At 34.5% G+C, this 25781-nt stretch overlaps 1 protein-coding gene across 1 annotated transcript in view; it reads left to right on the top strand.

Moving 5' to 3' along the window:
- Positions 1-25781, top strand: part of LOC148947798 (atrial natriuretic peptide-converting enzyme-like) — a 195628-nt gene that overhangs the window by 164208 nt on the left and 5639 nt on the right. Inside the window, exons 11-14 of the mRNA XM_089096239.1 lie at positions 14620-14771; positions 15886-16084; positions 18875-19119; positions 23689-23816. Of these exons, the coding sequence (XP_088952365.1) occupies positions 14620-14771; positions 15886-16084; positions 18875-19119; positions 23689-23816 (724 nt within the window). The remainder of the gene's footprint in view (positions 1-14619; positions 14772-15885; positions 16085-18874; positions 19120-23688; positions 23817-25781) is intronic.

Raw genomic sequence — 25781 nt, 5'->3', positions numbered from 1 at the left:
GCGTGTAAGTTTTTGTGTGTGTGTAAGTTTTTTGTGTAAGTTTTTATGTGTGTTTGTGTGTAAGTTTTTACTGTATTTAGTTGCCCAAAGAGCGATAAATTCATCTAAAATTTTAATAGTGTCGTTATTTTTAGTTCAAGTACTACTACTACTACTACTACTACAACTCACCGCTGCACCAGAACTCTAGTTTTTTGTAAGAAAATTATGGTAAATACATTTTTTTGGTTCGAAAATAAACTATTCCCGTAAAATCTGAACTAATACAGGTTTTTGACCGTAAACTCTAGTATTTGATCGTGGTGTTCTCAATCTTTTAGGATGTATGGACCGAGTGGGAGCTCACGGAAAGTGAGGAGCTTTTTTTGTGTAAACCCGAGATTGAAAATACAGATGATGATGATGACGTGCTAGAAGTTCATTACACAGATGATGGACTATCATATACATCTGAGGACTTGGTACGGCGGGGGCCTTCGGGCCGAGTCTGTGTTGAGGATGACGAGCGGTTATATGATGACATGCCCCCTTTGATCGTTATAACGACAAATGATGAAGATGGTGTTCAATTACTTAAACCGGAGGTTGAATGTATGCCACCCCTTCTGTGTAATATAGCAATAATGGAAGATAGTGATAGCGATGTAGAAATAATTGAATCTGACATTATATATTTAAAAACTGTTATAAATATTGATCTGTCGAATAAATAAAAATTAGAAGAATGAATTTATTTAAATAGCATGGTTAAAAAAGGAAATGTTGATTTCTTAAGAAAAAAATTACACAGCTAACTTCTACGAAATTTTTTTTATCTTTGATAGAAAACATGGTTGTGGACTGAGAACACTCTAAGGGGTGATCTAATCAATCTGCAGTATTCATGTACAGAAGTCTCTGCTGGTATCCTTACTCTATGCATATCGAGTATGAGAAAATTAAAATAGCAGAAACAAATTTATTGCATGATTATGCTATAAAACTTATCAAGCATATCAAAAATGAGATTTATCGTAAAATGGTATATGTGAACACTTCCACTATGGTTTTTGTAGTTTAATATCCTTTTCGTAGACTGAGCTCTTATGTTGTCTTTTAAAGGGCCACTTTTTCTCTTCTCTTAGATCATGTTCATCACAATAATCCGAGTTATATCTTGCTTTATATACATTTTTCATTGGGTTTTCACTGCTGTCTTTTACACTATATAGAAAGCCCTCTTTTACCAGTCTCTTCTTTTGATCTTCCTTTTCTATCATATCTATCCTTCTTTTATCCTTTTTTTCTCTCCATGTCACATATAATTTGTTTTCTTATGTCCTCCAGATCTCTCTCATCTTTTTCTGTCTTCTATACATGCCGTGAGTTTATGAGAATGTCCGAAGCCACGAAAACCTTTTTAACAAATTTAAAATTAACAAATAAAGAATATTTCTAAATCAGCTTGTTCTCTCATGTTATTACATTGTTTACTAAAAACTTAGTGAATTCTATTCACAGACTAATAAAAACTATATCAAAAATCCTTTCCTTATATTCACTCTGCCGCTAATATGTAAACAAGTCCTCTGATTGGCTGTGAAGAAAACACGTGATCTAACTGTTTCCTGGAAACTCATAACATTTGGCTCGAGCAACAACAACAAATACTATTTCTGGATCATAACATTTGCATCGAGCAACAACAAGAAGGAAGTGTCATTGACCTGCTCCCATTAGACTCAATAATCCATTAAAGTGAGAAAGTTCCTGTTTTTCCATTCTCACTGACAAAAACCAAGAAAACAGACATAAATGTGAGAAAGTTCCTATTTTTTCATTCTCACTGAAAAAAAACATAAAAACATCCATGAAAAACATCAAATAAATCGACCCACACACATAACCATCCAAGAAAACATCCATAAATGTGACAAAATTCCTGTTTTTTCATTCTCACTGAGAAAACCATAAACCACGTGGTTCTATGCCCATATATGGTGCCCCGGTTGGATCAATAGGGGCATCTCTACTGAACTTTACCCAATGTTAACATATAGTATTGGTTATTGGGAAGTATACAGACGTTTTCAGGGGGGATTTTTAACTGGTAGTGGTGGGTGGGTGGGTGGTTCGGGGGTTATATGAGAGGATCGTCCCATGAAGGAAGTTTTCATGGGGGAAGGGACGTTGCTATGAAGGAGATGCCGGATTTCCCAGCATTATTTAAAAAAAGATAAGAAATTAAGTATAAAATAAACAAGTTTTTAAACTGCAACAGAAGCTACATCAAAACTTAAAACGAACAAAAAATATTACACATATGAGTGGGTTCACCCCCTAGTCAATATCTCGCTCTTTAAGCCTAAGATTTTTTAGTACTATCATAAGAGCTATTTATTCTAATTAACGGCCTTTGTGATTAAGCGGTCATTTTTAAAGAATTGGAACAAAATTCAAACTTTCGCTTAAAGAGCAAGGTATTGACTAGGAGGCGAACCCCCTAATATACGTATTAAAAATATATGAATATAGACTTCGTTACGTAAGTTAATTCGTAAGTTACGTATATTTATTACTAATAAAAACGTTTGTAAATAAAATTAAACAAGTTTCGAGAAAGCCATTTAACCAAATAAAAGTAAAATTAATATGCAAATTTTTTTTTAATGATTCATGTACGGGGAGCCAGGGTCGAAACCTGCATTAATTCAAAAACGTTGAGAAATTAAATAAAAAAAACAAGTTTTTTTAACTGAAAGTAAGGAACGACGTTAAAACTTAAAACGAGCAGAAATTATTCCGTATATGAAAGGCGCTGTCCCCTCAATGCCTCGCTCTTTACGCTAAAGTTTGACTTTCTCACAACTCTATTTTTTAAACAATAAAAAACTTTAGCGTAAAGAGCGAGGCGTTGAGGAGGGGACAGCCCCATTCATATACGGAATAATTTCTGCTCGTTTTAAGTTTTAACGTCGCTCCTTACTTTCAGTTAAAAAAAACTTGTTTTTTTTATTTACTAACAAGTAAGAGCGACTCGTCTCAATAGTAATCGAAACTCTAAAAAACGGAATTTTGATACCAATAGATACATCAAAAGAATAAAGTTCTTATGCTGATTTTAAATATACAAATTTCATCAAGTTTAGTTTTACCTATAAAAACTTATGAGCCTGAAAATATCTTCCTTATTTTTGAAAAAAGGGGAAAACACCCCCTAAGAGTAATTGAATCTTAATGAAAATCACACTACCAGGCTCAGCGTATCAGAGAGCCTTACTGTAGAGGTTTCAAGCTTTTGTCTGCAAAAATGTGGAATTTGGTATTTTTTTGCCAGAAGAAAGATCACGGATGCGTGTTTATTTGTTTTTTTTCACCAGGGTTGCAGCGGTAGCTAGCAATCTAGTAAGAGACGATATAATTACTATACAGTTCGTTACCACGAACTGTTTGTATATTATCAAACAGCTTGCTTGAAACTCAAGAAAAGTGGAAGCTACTACAGCATTCTGCCTCAACGGCATTTTTTTTCCTTTTTTCCACAGATAGCTTGGCACTGGAACATCGTAGAGAGTTGTTCAATGGCTCATTTTAAAGGAAATTACTAGATCTAGGGCTACTTAGGCTCATCTTTTATTACTCCAAAGAAAAAAAAGTCGTAGGCTTTTTCCTGTTTGTAATCATAGGCAGTGCCATAGCGCTGCCTACGTAAAGAATGATGGTGACACAATGTATTATTTTTTCTTCTAGACTACGTTACTTTATATCAAAAAAATTGCCGTAGAAAATTGGAACGGGGCTAATTCAATTGGAAATTAGAGCGTCCTGTACCTTTTTAAATAGTCAGAAGTGATTGGAAGGCAACTAACAACACTTCCACGCCCACCATTTGAACAAACACATCCAATCAAAATTTTGAGATAGCCATTTTGTTCAACTCAGTTGATTTCCAGATGGAAATTATGTTTTTGAGGAGGACACTCTCCCCACATCCCTCAGGGCAAGTTTTGTAAGTTATGCCCTGGGGGCATATAAGGTTCTTATAAAAAGTTTTATCGTAGAAACTTCAAAAGGGCTCATTCTATTGGAAATTCAAAGGGCTAGTGCCCTTTGCAATAGTCGAAAGTGATTGGAGGGCAATTAGCCCCCCCCCTCTCATGCCCACCTTTTCCCCAAGCATATAAAATCAAAAATTTGGACATATCAATTCTATTAAACGTAATTGAAAGTTCTGGAAATTAGGTCTTTGAGGATGACCCCCCCCCCCCCCTCACAGCCCTCAGGGCAAGGGTTGTAAGTTATGCCTTGGGGACATTTAAGGTTTTTATTGAAAACTTCGTCGTAAAAACTTCAAAAAGGGCTCATTCGATTGGAAATTGAAATGGCTAGTGCCCTTTTTAATGGCTGAAAGTGACTGGAAGGCAACTAATACCCCTTCCACGCCCACCATTTATCCAAACACATCCAATCAAATTTTTGAGATAGCCATTCTGTTCCACGCAGTTGCAAGTTATGGAAATTATATCTTTGAGCAGGACACTCCCCCACAGTCTTCAGGGCAAGCGTTATAAGTTATGCCCTGGGGGTGTATGAGGTTTTAATCGAAAGCTTTATCGTAGGAACTTGAAAAGGGGTTCATTTAATTGGAAATCCATAGTGCTAATGCCCTTTTTAATAGTCAAAAGTGATTGGAGGGCACCTAACCCCCGTCTCACGCCCACCTTTTCCCCAAACTGATCCAATCACAATTTTAGATAGCCATTTTGTTCGACGTAGTTGAAAGTTTTGGAAATTAAGTCTTTAAGGATGACGCCCCCCCCCCCACCAGAGCCCTTAGAACAAGGGCTGTAAGCCAGTCCCTGGGGTTATATAAGGTTTTTGTAGAAAGCGTTGTGGTTGAAACTTCAAAAAGGGCTCATTCGATTGGAAATTGAAATGGCTAGAGCCCTTTTTACTAGTTGAAAATGATTAGATGGTTGGTAACTAACCCCCTCTCACGCCCACCATTTCCACAAACACATACAATCAAAATTTTAAGATAGCCAATTTTTTCAACGTAGTTGAAAGTTCTGGAAATTAGGTCTTTGAGGATGATAACCCCCTCAGAGCCCTAAGGGTAAGGGTTGTAGGTTATGCCCTGGGGGCATATAAGGCTTTTATAGAAAGTTTTGTCGTAGAAAGTTCAGAAAGGCTCATTTGATTCGAAATTGAATGGGCTAGTGCCCTTTTAAATAGACGAAACTGAATGGAGAGCAACTAACCCCCCTCTCGTGCTCACCATTTCCCCAAATACATTCAATCAAAGTTTTGAAATAGCCTATTTGTTCAACGTGGTTGAAAGTTCTGGAAATTATGTATTTGAGGATGACAAACGCCCCAGAGCCCCTAGGGCAAAGGTTATAAGTTATGCCCTGGGGCATATAAGGTTCTTATAGATAGCGTTGTCGTGAAACTTCAAAAGGGGTTCTTTAATATGAAATTGAGAGGGCTAGTGCCCTTTTTAATAGTCGACAGTGATTGTAGGGTAACTAATCCCCCTATTACGCCCACCATTTCCCCAAACACACCCAATCAAAGTTTTTCAGATAGCAATTTTGTTCAATGTAGTTGAAAGTTCTAGAAATTAGGTCTTTGAGGATGACTCTCCTCCCAGAGTCCTCAGGGTTAAGGTTGTAAGTTATGCCCTGTTGGCATAAAAGGCTTTTATTGAAAGCTTTGTCGTAGAAACTTGAAAAGGGGCCTATTCGATTGGAAATTGAAAGGGATAGTGCCCTTTTTAATAGTAGAAAGTGATTGGAGGGCAACTAATCCCCTCTCACGACCACCTTTTCCCCAAGCACATCCAATTAAAATTTTGAGATAGCCATTTTGTTCAACATAGTTGAAATTTCTGGAAATTATATCTTTGAGGATGACAGCCCCCCCCCACAGCCCTCAGGGCAAGGGTTGAAAGTTATGCCCAGGGGAAATATGAGTTTTTTTATTATAAAAAGCATTGTTGTAGAAACTTCAAAAAGTGCTCATTCGATTGGAAATTGAAATGGCTAGTTCCCTTTTTAATAGTTAAAAGTGATTGGAAGCCAACTAACACCCCTTTCAAGCCCAACACTTTCCCAAACACATCCAGTCAAAATTTTGAGATAGCCATTTTGTTCAACCCAGTTTAAAGTTCTGGAAATTATGTCTTTGAGCAGGAAACTCCCCCCAAAAACTTCAGGGCAAGGGTTATAAGTTATGCTCTGGGGGCATATAAGGTTTTTATTGAAAGCTTTGTCGTAGAAATTTGAAGAAGGGCAACTAATCCCCCTCTCACGCCCATCTTTTCCCCAAACACATTCAATCAAAATCTTTAGATAACCATTTTGTTCAACGTAGTTGAAAGTTTTGTAAATTAGATCTTTGAGGATGACAACCCCTCCAAAGCCTTCTCGGCAAGGGTTGTAAGTTATGCCCTGGGGGCATATAAGGTTTTTATAGAAAGATTTGTCGTAGAAACCTCAAAAAGGGCTCACTCGATTGGAAATAGAAATGGCTAGTGCCCTTTTTAATAGTTGAAAATGATTGGAGGGCAACTTACCCCCTCTCACGCCCAACATTTCCCTAAACATATACAATCAAAATTTTGAGATAGCTATTTTTTTCAACGTAGTTGAAACTTCATGAAACTATGTCTTTGAGAATGACAACCCCCCACAGCCCTCAGGGCAAGGGTTGTAACTTGTGTCCTGGGGGCATGTAAGGCTTTTTATAGAAAACAATGTTGTAGTAACTTCAAAAAGGGAAATTGAAAAGGCTAGTGCCTTTTCAAAAAGATTGGAAATTGAAAGGGCTAGTGCCCTTTTTAATAGTCGAAAGTGATTGAAGGGCAATTAACCCCCCTCTCACGCCCCCAATTTTCTCAAACACATCCAATCAAAGTTTTGAGATAGCCATTTTGTTCAACGTAGTCGAAAGTTCTGGAAATTAGGTCTTTGAGGATGATAACCGCCTCCGAGGCCTCAGGGCTAGTGTTGTAAGTTATGCCCAGGGAGAATATAAGGTTTTTTTTTTATAGAGTGTCGTCGTAGAAACTTCAAAAAGGGCTCATTTGATTGCAAATTCAAAGGGCTAGTGCCCTTTTTAATAGTCGAAAGTGAATGGAGAGCAACTGACACCCCACTCACGCCCACTATTTCCTCAAACATATTCAATCAAAGTTTTGAGATAGCCATTTTGTTCAACGTAGTTGAAAGTTCTGGAAGTTATATTTTTGAGGATGACAAACCCCCCAGAGTCCCCAGCGCAAAGGTTGTAAGTTATGCCCTGGGGGCATATAAGGGGGGCACTAAGAATGCAACTACCATAAATCAGTATCAATAAATAAATGAAATCAATCAGTATCAATATAAGAAATCAAAAATCAATTAAGATTTTAAGGAATAAATATCAGCATATGTATATTAAACTGACAATGCAGATTTTTTCAGTAAATTCATTTGATTTTTTTTCACTAAAGTAAAAATTATATTCTGGCTTTTAAAAGCTTGGGGTTTAGAACCCTACTCATATTAATTTCTGCTCGTTTTGAGTTTGACTCATATTTATTTTAATTTCTGTTTGTTTTGGCTTTTATTCATTTATTAATGCTGATTTTTGGTAGTTGTTTTCTTGGTAGATTATTTGATTCTATTTTTGTTCATTTTGATTCAATGGAGTTCTTTACTTTTTTTAAAAACTTATTTTTTTCAAAAAATCATTTTATTGATAGCTGAATTAGAAGCTAAATAAAATCGACTCCGACTGGTTATAATAAAGAACGAATATCTGGGTTGCAGCGGTAGCTAGCAACCTAGTAAGAGACGACCACGTCCAATGTTAAGAAATATAATAAGCTTTATCTCCTAATAATAGAGTCAGATCAAAACAAAAAGTAAACCATTAGAACCGCCTTGTCCAAAACCCCTGTATAGGAATTTTTCTGTCATTTGGCTCTTACAGCAAGGGAAGTATATTGGCTTGAAAATCAAGAAAAGTGGCAGCTACTACAGCATTCTGCCCAAACAGCATTTTTTTTTTCCTTTTTCTTCTTTTCCACAGATAGCTTGGCACTGCAACGTCGTAGAGAGTTAATCAATGGCTCATTTTAAAGGAAATTACTAGATCTAGTGCTATGTGTAATTCAGTTTTTTTTTATTTTGAATCAAATCAATTTTTTCACCAAAAACTGCATTTTTATGGCCAATCTTGATGAAGGCCGTCATAATCGTAGGTGGTAACCATATATGAAGTAATAAGTGAATGTAATATTTATACGCGCTTATATTTCGATAAGGCAGTATACGACATACATATTGGGTCAATATAGTTCATTATAAATGGGGACTATGTAAGTTTCAACGGATATTACATAAAGGACCGATATAGCTCATCATAAATGGTGTTTGTCAATTAGGTTTATTTTATATTACATTACAGTAAAGAACGACATGTTAACTGAAATAATCTATTGACAATATAACTTCAAACAAACATCTTTTGAAATTTACAAACATGAAAAAGCCTACGGCTGTTTCTTCTTGGAAATAGTAAGAGACGGACTTCAAACAATCAAGTAGCTAACTAAGTCTAATGTATGCAATGGGAACCATTAACGGTATGGGAATGGGAACCATTAACGCAGGCAATTTCAACAATTGATGAGCTAAATGAATTTCGTAGTAAATTAAAAGGACAGTGTTTGTCTACATATGAGTTTTAATCCTTGCTGGGCGAATTTTCTCTCAAGTGATTGTGACACTTTGTTTTTGGGAGGGCGACGAGGAGGTAGAATAGAATGAATGATTTTTAGTTTTGTGTCTTCGGTATCCAATTGGGTCGTGAAGTTATTAGAAATTAATTTATTTCGTTTATTTTAATTTATTTATTTTCTTATTATTATTTTTTGTCCTTTTTTTTTTGGGGGGGGGTCTAAGGCTGGCTGGTAGTAATTGTGTATGTAGGGTTTTGTAAAGGGTGATGTGTACCCATACAAGTTTAATAACTTCGGGTTTTGTTGTTAATTTGTTATATTTTTTTTAATAAAACCTTTTTCTCTCTCAAAAATGGTTTTTTATTCCAATGATCGTGTTTTAATGTAAACAATTAAAGTAATCATCTTTATAATTATTCATTTTATTACTTCAGTTACTATGGGCTACAGTTCGTTCCTTAATGTAATCTTAATATAATCATTGGATGTAATCGTCTCATGCTAGTTACTATGATAACGTTGAAATAAAATAGTCGTCATTTATAATTAACCAGACCAATTCCTTATATAATTTTTTGTATATTAACGAAATTATTATCATGTCTTATATGTAACTTTTATTTTATAACTTTTTGATAGTCTAATGGTAAGCATAGTCACTTATCACGTGGGAGAACGGGGTCCGATTCCCCGTCGGGGAGAACTTTTAATATGTTGAATTAAAAGTATTATCTTTAAATTTAAAATTGGAAAAAGAAACTCGTTTTATTTACATCCTAACTAAAATAATGAACATAATATGAATGAACCACAGTGTTGAGTTTCTTTGGGCTTGAGTTAGTTCTTTACTATAATTTAATATAAATTACTATAGGCAAGAGTTCGTTCTTTATTATAATGATGTTTCCTATATAGGGGTTTTGGACAAAGTGGTTCAAATGGTGTACTTTTTGTTTTGATTACTCTTTTTTTAGGAGTTATGGGTTATTATATTTCTTAACATTGGACGTGATCGTCTCTTACTAGGTTGCTAGCTACCACTGCAACCAAGATTATATATTTAAAATCAGAATAAAAATCCGATTCTTTTGATGTATCTATTGGTATCAAAATTCCGTTTTTTAGAGTTTTGGCTACTATTGAGCAACCCGATGTTTTAACCATCATGGTTGCAGGGGTAAATGCAACCTAGTAAAGGAGTAACCAGAGCCATTAGTAAAGTTTCTAGTTACTATGCCATGGTTTGTTCTTTACTAGATTTCTGCTATCTTTAAAACCATGATACCGATGAAACTTATATAATCCCCAGTTTTAATGAGCTAGATGGAGCTTTTATGTAATATTTTTGTAGTTAAATAAAATTATTTTATTTAAAATTTTCTGGAATTATTCTAGTTTCAGTTAACAAATAAATTTTTTGCTAAAACCCCCAAAAATGACTGCATTTTACATAATAATGGATAATTATATATAGAAAACTATTGAATAACACAATTTATGATGAGTGTAATATCCGTTTAAACTTGCAATAGTCCCCATTTATAATAAATTATATCGATCCAATAAATATTTCTTATATTATCTTGTCGAAAGATAAGCGTGTATAAATATTGCATTCACTTACTACTTCATATATGGTTACTACTTACGATTATGACGTCATTCCTCGCAATTGGCAATAAAAATGCAGTGTTTAGTGGAAAAATTGATTAAATTAAAAAAAAATACAAATAGTACTAGATCTAGTAATTTCCTTTAGAATGAGTCATTGAACAACTTTTCATGATGTTCCAGTGCCAAGCTAACTGGGGGAAAAAAAGATGTCGTTTAGGCAGAATGCTGCAGTAGCTGCCACTTTTCTTGTTGTTCAAGCCAATATATTTCCCTTGCTTTTAAAGCCAAATGACAGAAAGTTTCCTACATAGGGGTTTTGGAGAAGGCGGTGCTAATGGTGTACTTTTTGTTTTGATCTGAATCTATTTTTAGGAGCTATGGGTTATTATATTTCTTAACATTGGACGTGATCGGTATCTTACTAGGTTGCTAGCTACTGCTGCAACCAGGATTATATGTTTTTTAGGGGTTGTTCCCCCTTTTTTCGAAAATAAGGCAAATTTTCTCAGGCTCCTAACTTTTGATGGGTAACACTAAACTTGATGAAACTTATATATTTAAAATCAGCGTAAGTATCCGATTTTTTTATGTATTATCAAAATACGGTTTTTTAGAGTTTCGGTTACTATTGAGACGAGTCGCTCTTACTATACAGTTGGTTACCACGAACTGTTTGATTCTTGTTTTAATATATGTAATGACGTCAGTTGCATCTGGGGTTTGTTTTATGCTATATGATTACAAACAGGAAACAGGATTAAAATCTTTCTTCTTTGAAAGAGTAGGAGACAAACCTCAAACAATCAAGTAGCTAACTAAGTCCAATCTATGGATGGTTTTCTATTCGAATGGTCGTCTTTTAATGTAATTACGTTTGATACTTTGGACTAGAGTTCGTTCCTTACTATAATACAAACAGGAAAAATTCTATGGCTTTTTCTTATTTAGAGTAGTAAGAGACAAACTTCTGAGAATCAGGCAGCTAACTAAGTTCAATATGTGCCATGGCTTGTTCTTTACTAGGTTTCAAAAATCTTTACAGCCATGATACTGATAAAACTTACATAATCCCTATTTATGATTAACTAGACTGATCTCTTATATAGCATACCTTAGAGAAGCAACTTTCAGAAGATGTATGTTTGAAGTTATATTGTCAATAGATTATTTCAGTTAACATGTCGTTCTTTACTGTAATGTAATATAAAATAAACCTAATTGACAAACACCATTTATGATGAGCTATATCGGTCCTTTATGTAATATCCGTTGAAACTTACATAGTCCCCATTTATAATGAACTATATTGACCCAATATGTATGTCGTGTACTGCCTTATCGAAATATAAGAGCATGGGGAGGGGGTTGCTTACTATCCGATTATCCGTTCATTAAAAAAACAGATCTAGAACTTTGAATTAAAACCGAAGGAAGCTTTTTTCTTAGTCCATATTATCACGTCTTTGATAGAAGAATTATTTATGAACAATAGACAGCTTGCGTAACTTGTGGACAGCGATTGTATAGTAAAGATTCCGGATTGCAGCGGTAGCTTGCAACCTAGTAAGAGACGATTACGTCTAATGCTAAGAAATATAATAACCCGTAACTCCTAAAAATAGAGTCAGATCAAATCAAAACAGTACACCATTAGAATCGTCTTTTCCGCAACCCCTATATAGGAAACTTTCTGTCCCTTGGCTTGAACAGCAAGGGAAATATATTGGCTTGAAAATCAAGGAAAGTGGCAGCTACTACAGCATTCTCCCTAAACAGCATCTTTTGTTTTTCGAAAGATAGCTTGGCACTGGAACATCGTAGAGTTGTTCAATGGCTCATTTTAAAAAAAATTAATGGGGTTAAAAACCTTTTGTAATTAAAACAAATTATTTTTAAAATAGAGTCAATTTTTACTACTAAAAGTTTTATATAAAGGCCAGCTTGACACCCTAGAATTATGGTTTCCGCAGTTACTGCAATCTAGTAAGATGAAATTACCACCCGTAGTAACTAAAAGTTGAAAATGCGTTTAAAAAAAAACTGCCTAATGAGAAAAAATTGCCATCTGACAGTAATTCAGGAATGGTATTTTTTCTTTTCAAATTATCTGGGTTGCAGTGGTAGCTAGCATTATAGCATAGAACAAACTCTAGGCCTCAGTTTTTCACTTTTTATAGTAGAGTTATAGTAAAGATTCCGGATTAAAGAGGTAGCTAGCAACCTAGTAACAGACGATCCGGGTTGCAGCGGTACCTTGCAACCTAGTAAGAGATGATCACGTCCAATACTTAGAAATATAATAACCCATAACTCCTAAAAATAGAGCCATATCAAAAAAAGAGGTGCACTATTAGAAGTGCCTTGTCAGAAACCCCTATATAGGAAACTTACCGTCCATGGGCTTGAATAACAAGGGGTATTTATTGGCTTGAAAATCAAGAAAAGTGGCTGCAACCACAATATTCTGCAAATAGGGCATCTTTATTTCTTTCTTTTTCTTTTCCACTTCAGATAGCTTGGCACTGGAACATCGTAGAGAGCTATTTAATAGCTCATTTTAAAGAAAATTGATGTGGTTAAACAGCTTTTGTAATTAAAAAAAAATATTTTTTTGAATATAATCAATTTTTTACGAAAAATAACCTTCAGAGACTGCAGGTGACTCATTTTAACAACCTGTAGGTATATAGTATCTTTTGATTTAGCTCAGTATCCTTCTTCAAGGTTCTCTGAAAATTTTAATCTTAATACCCATAGCCATCTTTGAAATATTAAAGACACACCATTTTGATATCCTGGATGTTTTAGCGTATTTTGATTTAGGTCATTATCCTCAGTAACAGTACATGGATGTTTCAAATTAATTATTTTAGCTGTTCCTAAGATGTTACAGTTATGGCATATTGACAACATAGATGTGGTAGTGGCAATAGTAGTAATACTAGTAGTAGTAGTAGTAGTAGTGGAAGAAGCGGTAATAGTAGTAGTAGTAGTTGTAGTACCAGTTGTAGTAATAGTAGTAGTAGCAGTAGTGGTAGTAGTAGTAGTGGTAGCAGTAGTAGTAGTAGTAGTATTAGTAGTAGTAGTAGTAGTGGTAGTAGTAGTAGTAGTAGTAGTAGTGGTAGTAGTAGTAGTAGTAGTAGTAGTACAGCAACATAGAGCCATTGAATTGTCTGTCATGGGCTATTGCAAAAATGGGTCGCCCATCCTTCTCGCCTCCTTTAGTGAAGCCAACTTTCCCTCTATTGGAGAATTCTCATTCCCTCTATTGGAGAATAACATATCCATTATACAGATGAATGTACCGCTGAGTTACTTGGTGCAGATTTTTTTAGATAATGAGTTTCCTACTAGATTAAATACTATTGATTTTAAAAATGTTCTTTATAATGGATGGTTCTGTCATTTTGAAGATAATATTAGTAAATGACCTAGCCACTTTTTACCAATAAAGATGACCTTATCTCAGTTTCAAAATATACTCCAAATTATAAACTAACTCAGTTCATTACTGGACATTGCCGCCTAAATTACTTCTTGTTTAAAATTGGGAAAACTCCTTCTCCTTTGTGTGTATGTGGGGTCCCGGAAACTTGACACCATTATTTATTTGATTGTGCCTGTTTTTGTCGTCATCGTATGGAAATGCAAATCCAGCTTAGTGAATTAGATGTCCCATTGTCATTTAACATAAATTTAGTAGTTAACACCAAGAGTGTTAGAACAATCGTTATGAATTATATAAGAAATGCAAAGCGCTTAAACATTGTCTGATTAGTATTGCCTTGTTATGCCCGTGGCAGGAGGCCACGGCCAGTCGTTGGACTATTTTTCCTTATGTATTTTATTAGTTTCCTTTAGTAGTTTTTTTTTTCTTTTTTTTGTATTTTAGTAGTTCTCTTATGTATTTTTCTGTATTTTGTGAAATACCATGCATTGGTTTACTCACGTAATAAAATCATATCATCATATCAATGTATTATAATTTATTTATATTAATTTGTTTCAACTTTTATTGTTTATTATATTAATCTATTTTATTATATATAATATATAAGCGCATGCTTTTAAATCCTCAGGCCGAAATATCCCTCTATTTTGAACTATTGACGATGATTTTCATGCTTTTGATATCTAAATGCTTGCTGAGTTATTATTTTGTGGGCTCACAAAAAATTCAGAAACTAGGTGAATTGGCTGGACTGGGCAGACGGAAAATAAAAATTCAACTAATTTCTAAATTCATTAATTTGAAAAAGTCAAACAATTTGTTTTACACAACAACATTTGTCTTGCAGGTACATGGTGAGTATTGATGCTGTATATGATAACGAGAGATCTGGGAATAGTATTTACGCTCAGTTGTCACAGTTTGGGGATCCACCAATTTCGTTCACAGAGGAGCCATGCTACTCCAATTCTGTACTCCGTCTGAAATGTGCGGAACTCGGTAAGAAACATTTAAGGTTTTACCTACAGTTGATGTACCTCTCATGTGGAATAATCTGAAAAGTATTATGTGACAATTAGTAAAAATAAAATATAAATTGGTTTCCAAATACTAGAAGGATTATAAGTCATAACTGAAATTTATGTTTTAACTTGGTTATGTGAAAAAAGTATCAATGTCTTGTGTAATCAAAGATTTCAAAAAAAAGGTAGCCAATCCTTTAAAACTAAAAAGTTGGGTACAAAAAAGGATAATTTGTTCCAGCTAATTGATGAATTTATCCCTTTGACCTCTCCCTCCTATCAAGATATCTACCCCTCCTCCTTAAAATTACAATCCTTGTTTATTCGTTATCCGAATTTTGATTGTTATTATAAGGATTGCAATGTTTCATCAAATAATTGGAGCGGCTACAGGTATTCATGAGAATTTATGGGATTGTACACTGTAATTTCAGGAGTCCTTACAATTTCAAAATATTATTTCGTGATTCTTTCAATTTTAAATAATACTTACAACTCATTTTCGATTTTTATTGTTTTCAGTGTTTGGATACTTAATTTAAAATTTTGTTAAGGTGCCATTTATTCGAATCTTTTTTTTTTCCAAACAAAATTTATTGTTATTTTTGATAGAAGATAAAACTAATGCCAGGAATAAAATCAATATTTTTTTTATTGTCATTTTCTTAAAGATCACTGGTATGCCATAAAATATGTGGTAATTAGAACCAAGTATCAGGAATACAAAGAATTCCCTTCCCTAGTTCATGATTTCAAAATACAAGAAATCCGTCAAAGGAGGGTTGGTTGGTTTTAATACCCTTGATTCCATATTGAGTAATAAAGAGAGTCAGCTGTCCAGAGTCGATGGAAAGTCGAGTCACTGCTTCAAATCTTTTTGTAGATTCCCCGAATTCTGACATTTTGACTTCTGTGTTATTATTATTTCCTTTTAATATGAAAGGAAGCACAGGGTTTTTTTCACCTTAATGTCGAGTTGGGTTTAAAGCGTATTGAGTACTTTAATGTTGGTGACGGTTATTTCAAAGATGTCAAAAAATTTTTTTTTAATATAATTCATTTGTCACTTAGTCTGTCATTTTCTTTCTTAGAATGTGGAATCAGACCTGTCCAGATAAAACCTCCATTCGTCAACAGTATTTCCCGGTCAGCTACAATATCGTCTCCTGAAGAGGTTGCTCATGGTGATTGGCCATGGCATGTTGCATTGTTAAAAGAGGGTATTCATGTTTGCGATGGGACTTTGGTATCTGATGTTTGGATTCTAACGTCTCAATCATGTTTTGAAAAGTAAGTAATGTCTTTATTTAGGAACTACATGTCTTTCGCAGGAGGAACAGGCCAAATTGGCTTTTCTAACCAAATAGAATGAAAGTTAGTGCGTAATTTTTCTTCAAATACATGCTTATCTTACTGCTAAAAAGCTGGCCATAGGAGAGCCAGAGTACAATAATAATTTATTTATAACCACTTTTAAACACAACAAGCAGAGTAAATTACACTAAAAAGGAAGAAAAAATCAAATACACAGACACATAGACAACTTAAACCTTTATCTCATTCAAAAACACACGGATAATATTATGGTTTGGGCCTAGGGACACAAAGGCATTGGACGATGTCAGTAGCACCATTCTTCTCAATATTACGTGTACTACTAAGTGAAGTGGGAAGGTACAGTAAAAATTTGTAATATCTATAATAAGCAATACGGATCTTGCGAGAATCATTCTCATTCAATAACGAATATATACCACTTAAAAGCAAAACAGAATGGTTACAATATGTGGAAAACATTTTAGCTAAAGCTCGGCGTGAATATCTTACACAGCTAGGTAGAATTTTCGCATATCTAATCTTCAACTTTTCTTTAACATCTCTCAGAACCTGAATGTCGTAACAAAGGGACTGTAGAACAAATACTAATCCCTAACCATCGTAAACTCGAAACATTGTGAATTACTGAGGATCCACACGACAAATTATGAGCTGATGATTTGAAATTGAAAACTAAATATTCGCATTTATCAACATTCAAAAACAAACCAACATTCCGAAACATCATAGAAATACGTTGCACAGATAATGCCAAAATAGACTTGGTTCGGCTCAAGACTAGCAGGTCGTCCGCGTACGAAATATAAAGCACATCAGGTAAATCATAAAATACGAAGGCTTGATTCCTGATAACACCATTGAATGCAAGCATTAAATAGACAAGGTGATAGCACTCCACCCTATCGTAACCAGATTTCAAACAAAGAAACGAATTGTTATACCAAAATTTAAGTATCTGTATGACAGAAGGGCTTACTCAAAACTCTAAAAAAGAGTGCCAGACTTGTGCCTGGCAAATACTGTCGAAAGCTTTAGACATATCCAAAGCGCAAACATTTAATTCATAACCTTTAGACTAGGCATCAATAAGCATTGAAGCTAAAACCTTATGCGCATGTTGGCACCCAATAGGAGGTTGAAACCCAAATTGGTTTGAGTCTTTCGCAGTTCGTTCTATAAAATATGGGGGCAGAACATGTGCAAAAATCTTACTAATATTACAAGCAACAGTGACGAACCTATATGAGCTGCAATCAAAAGGGTCTCTTTCACGTTTAAGAATAAAAGCTACCGTTGCGCAAAGGAAGGAATCAGGCACCATCGACAAACATAAACAGAACTAAAAAAGTAACTGCAGCTGAGTGAATAGTGCCGGACAATCACAGCATAAATGATGAGTGCTAATCCCATCAAGATTACTGGATCATGACTTAAGTTTAAGCATACAATTAACAATACTTTTAGTTGATGCAGGAATAACATGACGTTTCAAAACTTAATTGGCAACAATTTAGAAAGTAAGCACTGGGAATGATAAATAACACTCTACTCACTCTAAGACAAAATATTTTTATAATGCCTAAGCCAAGACGAATTTGGGATAACATCGGTGGTCCCTAATGAATCAAATTTAGACGCATTAATGACTTCCTTCCACTGCACTGCCCTTTTAGGGAGCTCAGAACCATTATAACGAACCAAACGAAGATACCGTTTAAACTCCGCTTTTTCCTTCATTTTTATATCCAGCACTTGGCCTCGCAAGGGCATATAGGACAGATAATGGGCCAACTTAATGCTTCCAGTAATACAGATCGCAAATATTTGCACGATTCCATATTAACAAGGTACCACTTGCCTACCTTCATGTTAAAAAGCTAGCAGTAAGAGGGACCGGAAACTCATTTTGGTCCTTCAATATTGAAGACGCTTATTGGTTGCAATCGAAAAAAGAAACAACATTTAGTAATCCTAAATTTTTAGCCTTTTCTTGGGTACTTTTAGCTCCTTAATGTACGACAGTTTTTATAGGTCGTTAAACGCACAACTTGGAAAACTACGTCTTGTGGCGGACCAGATGAATTTTGCTTTTGTATCAGACTCAATCTATCAATCTCAGATGCTCGCATCCCTTTAGGGATCACCATCGATATTGTAACTTTTAACTGAGTCATTGATAACATGTTTATTTTAAAATAAAAAATCACTATGAGCTGATCAGTACGCTATCAATTTTAAACAGAGTTTTTAAAAGCTATCCTGCTATATAATGTTTGTTAAGGAATAAATAATCGACAACGCATATCCATATGTGAAGATTCTGAAAATTATCCATACTTATGATAATATCTGTTTTCTTCAAGTCTCAATATTGCTTCTGTTTGTTTCAGAAGGTGGCCCCCACTTTTTTTGTCCTAATTTCTTTTCGTTGCAAGTTTAACTTGATTATTTACTCTGATTTCTTCTCGTTCTAGACCTCGTTTGTTTATTTTTAGTAAATTCTGCATTTTTAAGTTGAAAACAACTCTTCTTATTATAACTTCAGAAAAAACTGTTACCACAAATCCAACTTCAGAATTTATTGAGTTAGGGAGACTTAAACAGCAAAAGGGTGTATTTTGGTAGAAGGAAATAGGAAAAGAGACATTTATCTGAAAAAAGGGGCGCAGACCCCAACACTGTTGATCAATAGAGTTTGACGAAAATTCTGTAATCTTTTTCCCAAAGAAATGTTTTTTTTAGTTCACCTCGAGCAAATTGGGTGGCACGCCTTGCGTCCGTAAGAACTTCAAGCATGTCACCCTGGGAACAGGAGAAGCTGGTCGTGGGCATGGTTCGTTCCCCACTGCCTGGAAGCGGCATTGTCCTAGCCAAGCTGGAATCATCCGTCATTTTTTCTGATTTTGTTAGACCAAGCTGTCTTGGCTATGAAGGAATGAGACTGGATAGAAATACTCGCTGCATTGTCATCACCTGGGACGATAAGGGTGCGTTCGATTAAGATTTATTATAGAATTTTAATACTTTATCAATGTAGGATCTTATTCAAAGATCTTCTTTAACTTGACTTTGGTAGAATAATTTTTAAACCATCGCTAAAATTATAGTTTGGGGAGTCTTTGTATCAGATTCGGTAAAGTTAGGGTTCTTGTGGAAGTTTTTAGTAATATGCAGAGAGATAAGTTATTGTGATCAATAAATTGAGCAGTGATTCCATTTCTACTATATTTTAGATTACACTACACTTTTGAAATTTCTCCTCTAATATTTTTAGACCTACTTTAGTGCTTTATTTCTACTTTAAATTTGGATTTTCTACTTTTTTCCTTGCCGAGCCTATGGACTTTTGTTACGGGAAATGGAATTCTGGATAGAACGGCGGGATTTTGGCAATAGCAATTGGCAAACAATCTTGTTTTGGTTGGACTTAGATAAACCCGTGAAATTTGAAACAAAATAACCAGCGTGGAAGGACCGCCCTGATAAAAAAAAACACAAATACAAGCATCTATGCACATTTACAGCCAAACAGACTGAATAATATACAGTACGAAATAATTTGTTTTTATTAGGGCTTCTTTCTCTGCATCTTTACCAAACTAGTCTAGCTGATTATGTCATGTATCATGTCTTTTCAATGAACAAATAGACTAGAATTTTGGCTATAGTATATCTGCATATTGAGTTGATTCGAATTCTTGGATGATTTTGTGTAGATTGTCTCATACTTTGTGTACATGACAGGTGTATTACCTATTGAAATTTTGACAAAACAACATTTTGCCTTAATTTTCAGTTATCAGTTTCTTTGTCTCTGGTTTTAGTTCTGAAAATACAATTTCTGCTATTTGAGTAGAATTTTAAGCCATATATTTTTTTTTTCAAAATTTATGAAATGTATTGGCATATCTTTAAACCTTACAAATTGGGATTAAGAAAAGTTGTGAGGCTGAAAATAATTTTGTTGTGCTTCATTTAAGCAGAAGATTTATTTTGCAAGGTTTCACTTTTATGAAACACAAATTTTTAAAGGTTATCAAAGGTCAGGACCCTCTAGAGGGAGAAAGAGTGGAGCTATGTACTTCAAAATAAATTCCTGGGACATACTTTAGCCTGTAGACCCATTCCTGAAAGTTTCATTTTCATAACCTAAGCCTTTTGCAAGATAGCCAAATGTAGCTAAAGTAGAATTTTACTGCAAACCAACTTAAAAGATATTGTAATATCATGAAACAGCCAAGTTTTTGAGTTTAGCTTTAAAATATCTTATTTCTTTCATGTTATATTTTTAAGGGTGGGAGGAGTTGAGATAGCTTCTGAAGATCCTATGTGGGCTGATATCCAACTGGTTGCTTTTTCATGCATTATTTTTGTTTTAACTTTTTTTTTTATATTGAGTTGTGCTTATGTTAAAAATGTCTGAAATTTGTTTCTCAAATTTAGAAGATCCTATTTCCCAGGGGGAGGGGGGTAAACACCTAGAACTGTCTCCTAGAAGGCTCTTTTGGGGTTGCGGTCCAGTGAAAAATCTCTAGATTCTTGAAAAAAAATCACTAAATCAGCACATAAATCAGGCTGCCTCATAAGAACAAATGGATGCAAAACAGGGAAAAATAGATGCGCCAACATTTGAGTGGGATCAGAGGGGATTTCTTCCATTTTATTTAAAAAATCTTTTTCCCATTCAATTCAATTTATTCAAATAAAAATGAAACATAACACCAATAATAATAAGGATCTTGGAAGCGAACTTGTTGAGGACCATAACAACAAAAAAAAATGAAAATGAAGAAGAGAGAAAAAAAGAAAAAAAGAAAAAAGAAAGAGAAAACACGGGTAAATAAAAGCAAATTGATTAAAAATCTAGAAAAGTATAAATCAATTTAAAATTTAGCTACTTCAGGCAACTAAGGTATTCTGACATTTTACCAGACCATGCTGTGCTCTCATTAAAAGCCAGCATAATAAGGCTTTGCTTGTAACTTGAAAAGAAGTCAGAAAGTGGGGAAACTTTTAGGGATTTTGGTAGTGTAAATAGGGATTTCTAGGGATTTTCCAAAAGCCTTTTAGGGATTTAAAAAATGTGAAGTGGAAACACTGGTAATATAGCACAAGAATCAATTTTTTAACATTCCTGTTCAATAGTAAGCACAATAACATTCTTACTTTCGGATTGTGTCCTACTATAATTCTACTCTTTTTTTCACTTAAATACTTTATTCTCACATTAGTGGAATAGAAGCACTGAAATTGAGGGTGGTATATTGAAATGTGCCCAAAATCAAGCTCCTTTAAAAGAACTTCCATTTCTGATTTTTATCTTTGACAGGTGCCAAATTTTAGTTTCTTCGAAAAATCGATTATGAAATTTTTGGATACCTTTTAGGCCTAGTAGTTAAAGTTTTCCTTTGCTCCATTCAAAGTGCTAGTTTTGATAGTAAAATGTTGATTTATGTTCTACTTCTAGAAGCTCAGTACTTCACCATCTAAAAATTTGATTACATTCTTACAAATATAATACGATGCTCTTGTCACGCTCTTGTGACAAGAGCATGAATGTAAAAATTAGTCATGCTCTTGTCACAGCAAACCCAGATTGTGAGATGCATAATCTCCCCATCTTGAGATTTCCCCAGACTATAATTTTATTTTCTCGTCATAAAAACTAGACGCTCCCAGATTAGGGTCGCCTGCAAGAAAATGCTATTAGTGTTAACTTAAAATACGTCAAACAAAATGTTTCAATTTCACTTTTTTTTTGTGCGTTGAATGAATTTAAAAAGAATGTACATTCGAAAACTCTTTCTTGGAAAAATAATAGCCTTTTTGCTATACATTTCTCTCCATGGTTTAAATTGACCTGAACCCAAGGTTTCTCCCTGCAAACATTTCGATCTCAAAACACTATTTTTCATGTCATCAAAATTTTTCACTTGAACAACTACTGCTAAATTTTGTTTGTTAATGCTTTAAACCACTACAGATTTAGTAGTTTGAAAACTACTTTTAGTTTATTTATTTTAGCAATATGTTGTGCTCTTTTTCAAGCAACTGGCTTAAAAAAAAACTGTTTTCAAAAGTAATTTTTTCCGAAGAAAAATAAAGAGCAAAATATTGTTGTTGTTACACCTAAAGATCGTATCTGAAAAATTCAAACTTCTGAAATAATTGCCAAAAACCGTTTACTGAGCTGCACTCAATGGGAATATTAGCGGGCTAATGTATGCTCAATTATGCTTCGATCCTCTGATCTGCATTACCCTGTTGATTCTGCCTTCGATAACAGATTATCAAACGGTTTTTGACTATTACCTCAGAGATATGATGAGATAGAATCTACAGGCGGGATAAAGATAATGAATTGTTTTCAGTAAATTGTAGATGGCACGCTGGTTCTTTGTATTTGAGGGTAATCTTGTTTGTCATAACTTTTATTTGTCGTAAATTGTGACCGGCAAAGCCAGCTTTTCTACCTATTGAGGAAGCGAAGCTGTGAATCCACGAAGTTGGAATCACTAGCAAAGAGGCAGCAATAGGTATTAACTTCATTACTCTTTCGGTAATGCAGTTGACTCTTGCTAACTCGATATTTACGGGACTATGAATTTTCTTCGAGTCACGTATAGTTTGACTTATGCATAAGGCGAGTAATAGAGGTCATTCTACGTAGAATTCGAGTTATAAAGGTAAAGCGTTATAGAGGTAAGCCAAATAAAAACTTGAGTTACAGATGTACAAAATCGCTAAATTTACTCCACAGCCACTACTAAGTTGAGAATAATTTACTAGTGCATCATAGATTTGACATATCAAGAATATTTACAAAAATATATCAAACAAAATTAATACATATCAAAGTTTACACGTTGCAACCTGCATACTGGGGTTTCAACTAACAGAGGTCCGTTGGAAAAACTGCGAGATACAGAGGTAAACTTTGACTTGCTGAGGTAAAGCGAAAATTAAATCACGATTTATCTGCTGAATTTTGAGGTATAAAGGTAATTTTCTGGTCACTTCGGCTTACAGAGGAAAAATATAACTGCAAAATTATTTCGAGTTAGGCATGATTTATTTCTTCGACTTAGACAAGTTTTTCCAAGGGGATTGATAATATTTCGAGATATCAATTATTTGGAGTTATCGAGGTTCAAGATACCGAGAGTCGATTCTATGTTTATGGCCGAAATAATTTATGAATTAACCTGTAAATAATTTCTAAGACAACACAAGCTCTGGATGACCTAATTGAAAATTTGTCAAGACGAATAAACAAGGATATTTCCAGCCACTGAAAGCCGAATATCATGTAAAGAAAGGTTCAATTTGTTTTTATTTTGTCCATAGGATTTTTAGTCGTATATTCTTTACTCTTTATTTTCTTTTGTGCACTGAGGAACGTCGAGCGGAGTTCTCGACCGAAACATCTGCATATTTATCCTTCCGTTTTTCATTGGCCAGCAATATCCTCGTTTGTCCTCCATGATTTTTCCATGAATCGCCTCTTACGTTGGAACAAAATAATTTTGCTATTGATTGATTTTTTATCGTTCTAGGCAATGCAATGCGAGAGGTGAAAGTAAAACTTACATCACCTGAGATGTGTTTGTCTTCATTCCGAACTAACTCCTCGAAAATCCTGTCTATGTGCGCCGAAAGCTCAGAAAATCCATCATCTTGTGAAGTAAGTAAAAGCTTTTAGAGCAAGATCGCTACGTTATGGTAGAATGGGGAAACTACGGCCCTCCAAAGCACAATACATGGCCCGCAGACTTACAATCTGCATGCTGTGGTCTTACGTCAATTTTTTTGTTTGGATTTGATTGTATTCCTCGGTATATTTCTGATAATTTTAGAGTATTTCCTTCGTAACTGCGTTTCCACTCAGATGGAAGTATAAATTAACGAATAGATTATATTGAATTTTCCGTCGAAAATTGCTTAACAGTCATCACACAGTTTGTGGCAATGAACTGTAAGTAAGGAGCGATGTGGTTCAATAGAAACCAAAATTCTAAGAAAAAGAGTCTTGATAACTATAGATACATCAAAAGAGTCGAATTTTGATTCTTATTCAAAATGTGTAAAAATCACCAAATTTCAAACCCATCAAAAGTTACGAGCCTGGGAAAATTTGCCAAGTTTTTGGAAAAGGGGGTTAAAACCCCCAAAACATCAATTGATCTTAATGAAAATCACTACATAAGATTCAGCATACTAGAGAACCCCACTGTGGAGGTTTCAAGCTCCTATGTACAAAAATGAGGAATTTTGAATTTTTTACCAGAAGAACAATCACGGATGCACGTTTTTTCTCCAGGGGTGATCACATCGAACCGGCGACTGTAGAAGATCTGGAGGGGGCTCATTTGATCGGAAATCAAAAACTTTAGTGCCTTTTTTAACTGACTAAAAATATTGGAGGGCAGCTAGCCCCCCTCCCTCGCTCATTTTTTCCCCAAAGTCGCCCGATCAAAATTTTGAGATAGTCATCTTTTTCAGCATAGACAAAAATCTAATAACTATCCCTTTGAGGATGACTTGAACCCCCCTCCCCCCACCCTCCAGTCCCCGGGGGAAGGGCTGCAAGTTATGAACTTTGCCCATTGTTTACATATAGCATTGGTTATTGGGAAGTATACAGACGTTTTCGGGGGGATTTTTCTGGTGGGGAGGGAAATTTACGTGAAAGGATCTTCTTGTGGAGGACTTTTTCATGAGGGAAGAGAATTTTTCATTGAGGGGGGGGGGGCTGGATTTCCCAGTATTATTTAAAAAGTGGTAAGAAACTACATAAAAAAAACAGTTTTTTCAACTGAAAGCAAGGAGCAACGTTAAAACTTAATACAAACAGAAATTATTACGTATATTAGGGGGGGGGGTCGCTCCCTAGTCAATACCTCGCTCTTTACGCTAATGTGTTTTTTAGTACCTTTAAAAGAGCTGTTTATTCTAATTATTAATTAAAAAAACTTTTTTCACAAAATAAGTTTTTCAAAGAAAAGTAAAGAACTCCATTAAACAAAAAAAGAGCAAAAATAAAATCGAATAATCTACCAAGCGTGAAACTACCTCAAATCAGCATCGTTTAATACATGAAACCCTACACGAACAGAAAGTGCAGTAAATAACAAAGTCACACTCAAAACGAGCAGAAATTGACGTACGTAGGGCTCACACCCCCTATAGCTTCTCAAGGTCAGAACAAAATTTGCACTATAACTTTAATAAATCAAATAATATTAACATTTTGATTACTAAATATCAGTATATGTAGATTAAACTGACAATGCACATTCATTTGTATTTTTTTCAGTGAAGTGCAAATTATATTCTGGCCTTGGGAAGGCATAGGGGTTTTGAGCCCAACTCATGTTAATTTCTGCTCGTTTTGAGTTTGACTCGGTTATTTATTGTAATTTCTGTTCGTTTTTGGTTTCAATTATTTATTGATGCTGCTTTGTGGTAGTTTCGCCCTTGGTGGACTATTTGATTTTATTTTTGCTCTTTTTTTGTTTAATGGAGTTCTTTACTTTTCTTTGAAAAACTTATTTTGTGGAAAAAGTTTTTTTTTATAATTTCTGTTTGTTTCATATTGATATAGTCTTTTCAGAGAAAAAGGAAATAATACTTTAAATCTTTTCGTTTT

Source organism: Artemia sp. Qi Xiang Cuo, chromosome 10 (genome assembly GCF_049724085.1).
Source record: "Artemia sp. Qi Xiang Cuo chromosome 10, ASM4972408v1, whole genome shotgun sequence".
Taxonomy (NCBI): Eukaryota; Metazoa; Arthropoda; class Branchiopoda; order Anostraca; family Artemiidae; genus Artemia; species Artemia sp. Qi Xiang Cuo.
This window is presented reverse-complemented; position numbering and strand designations above follow the sequence as displayed.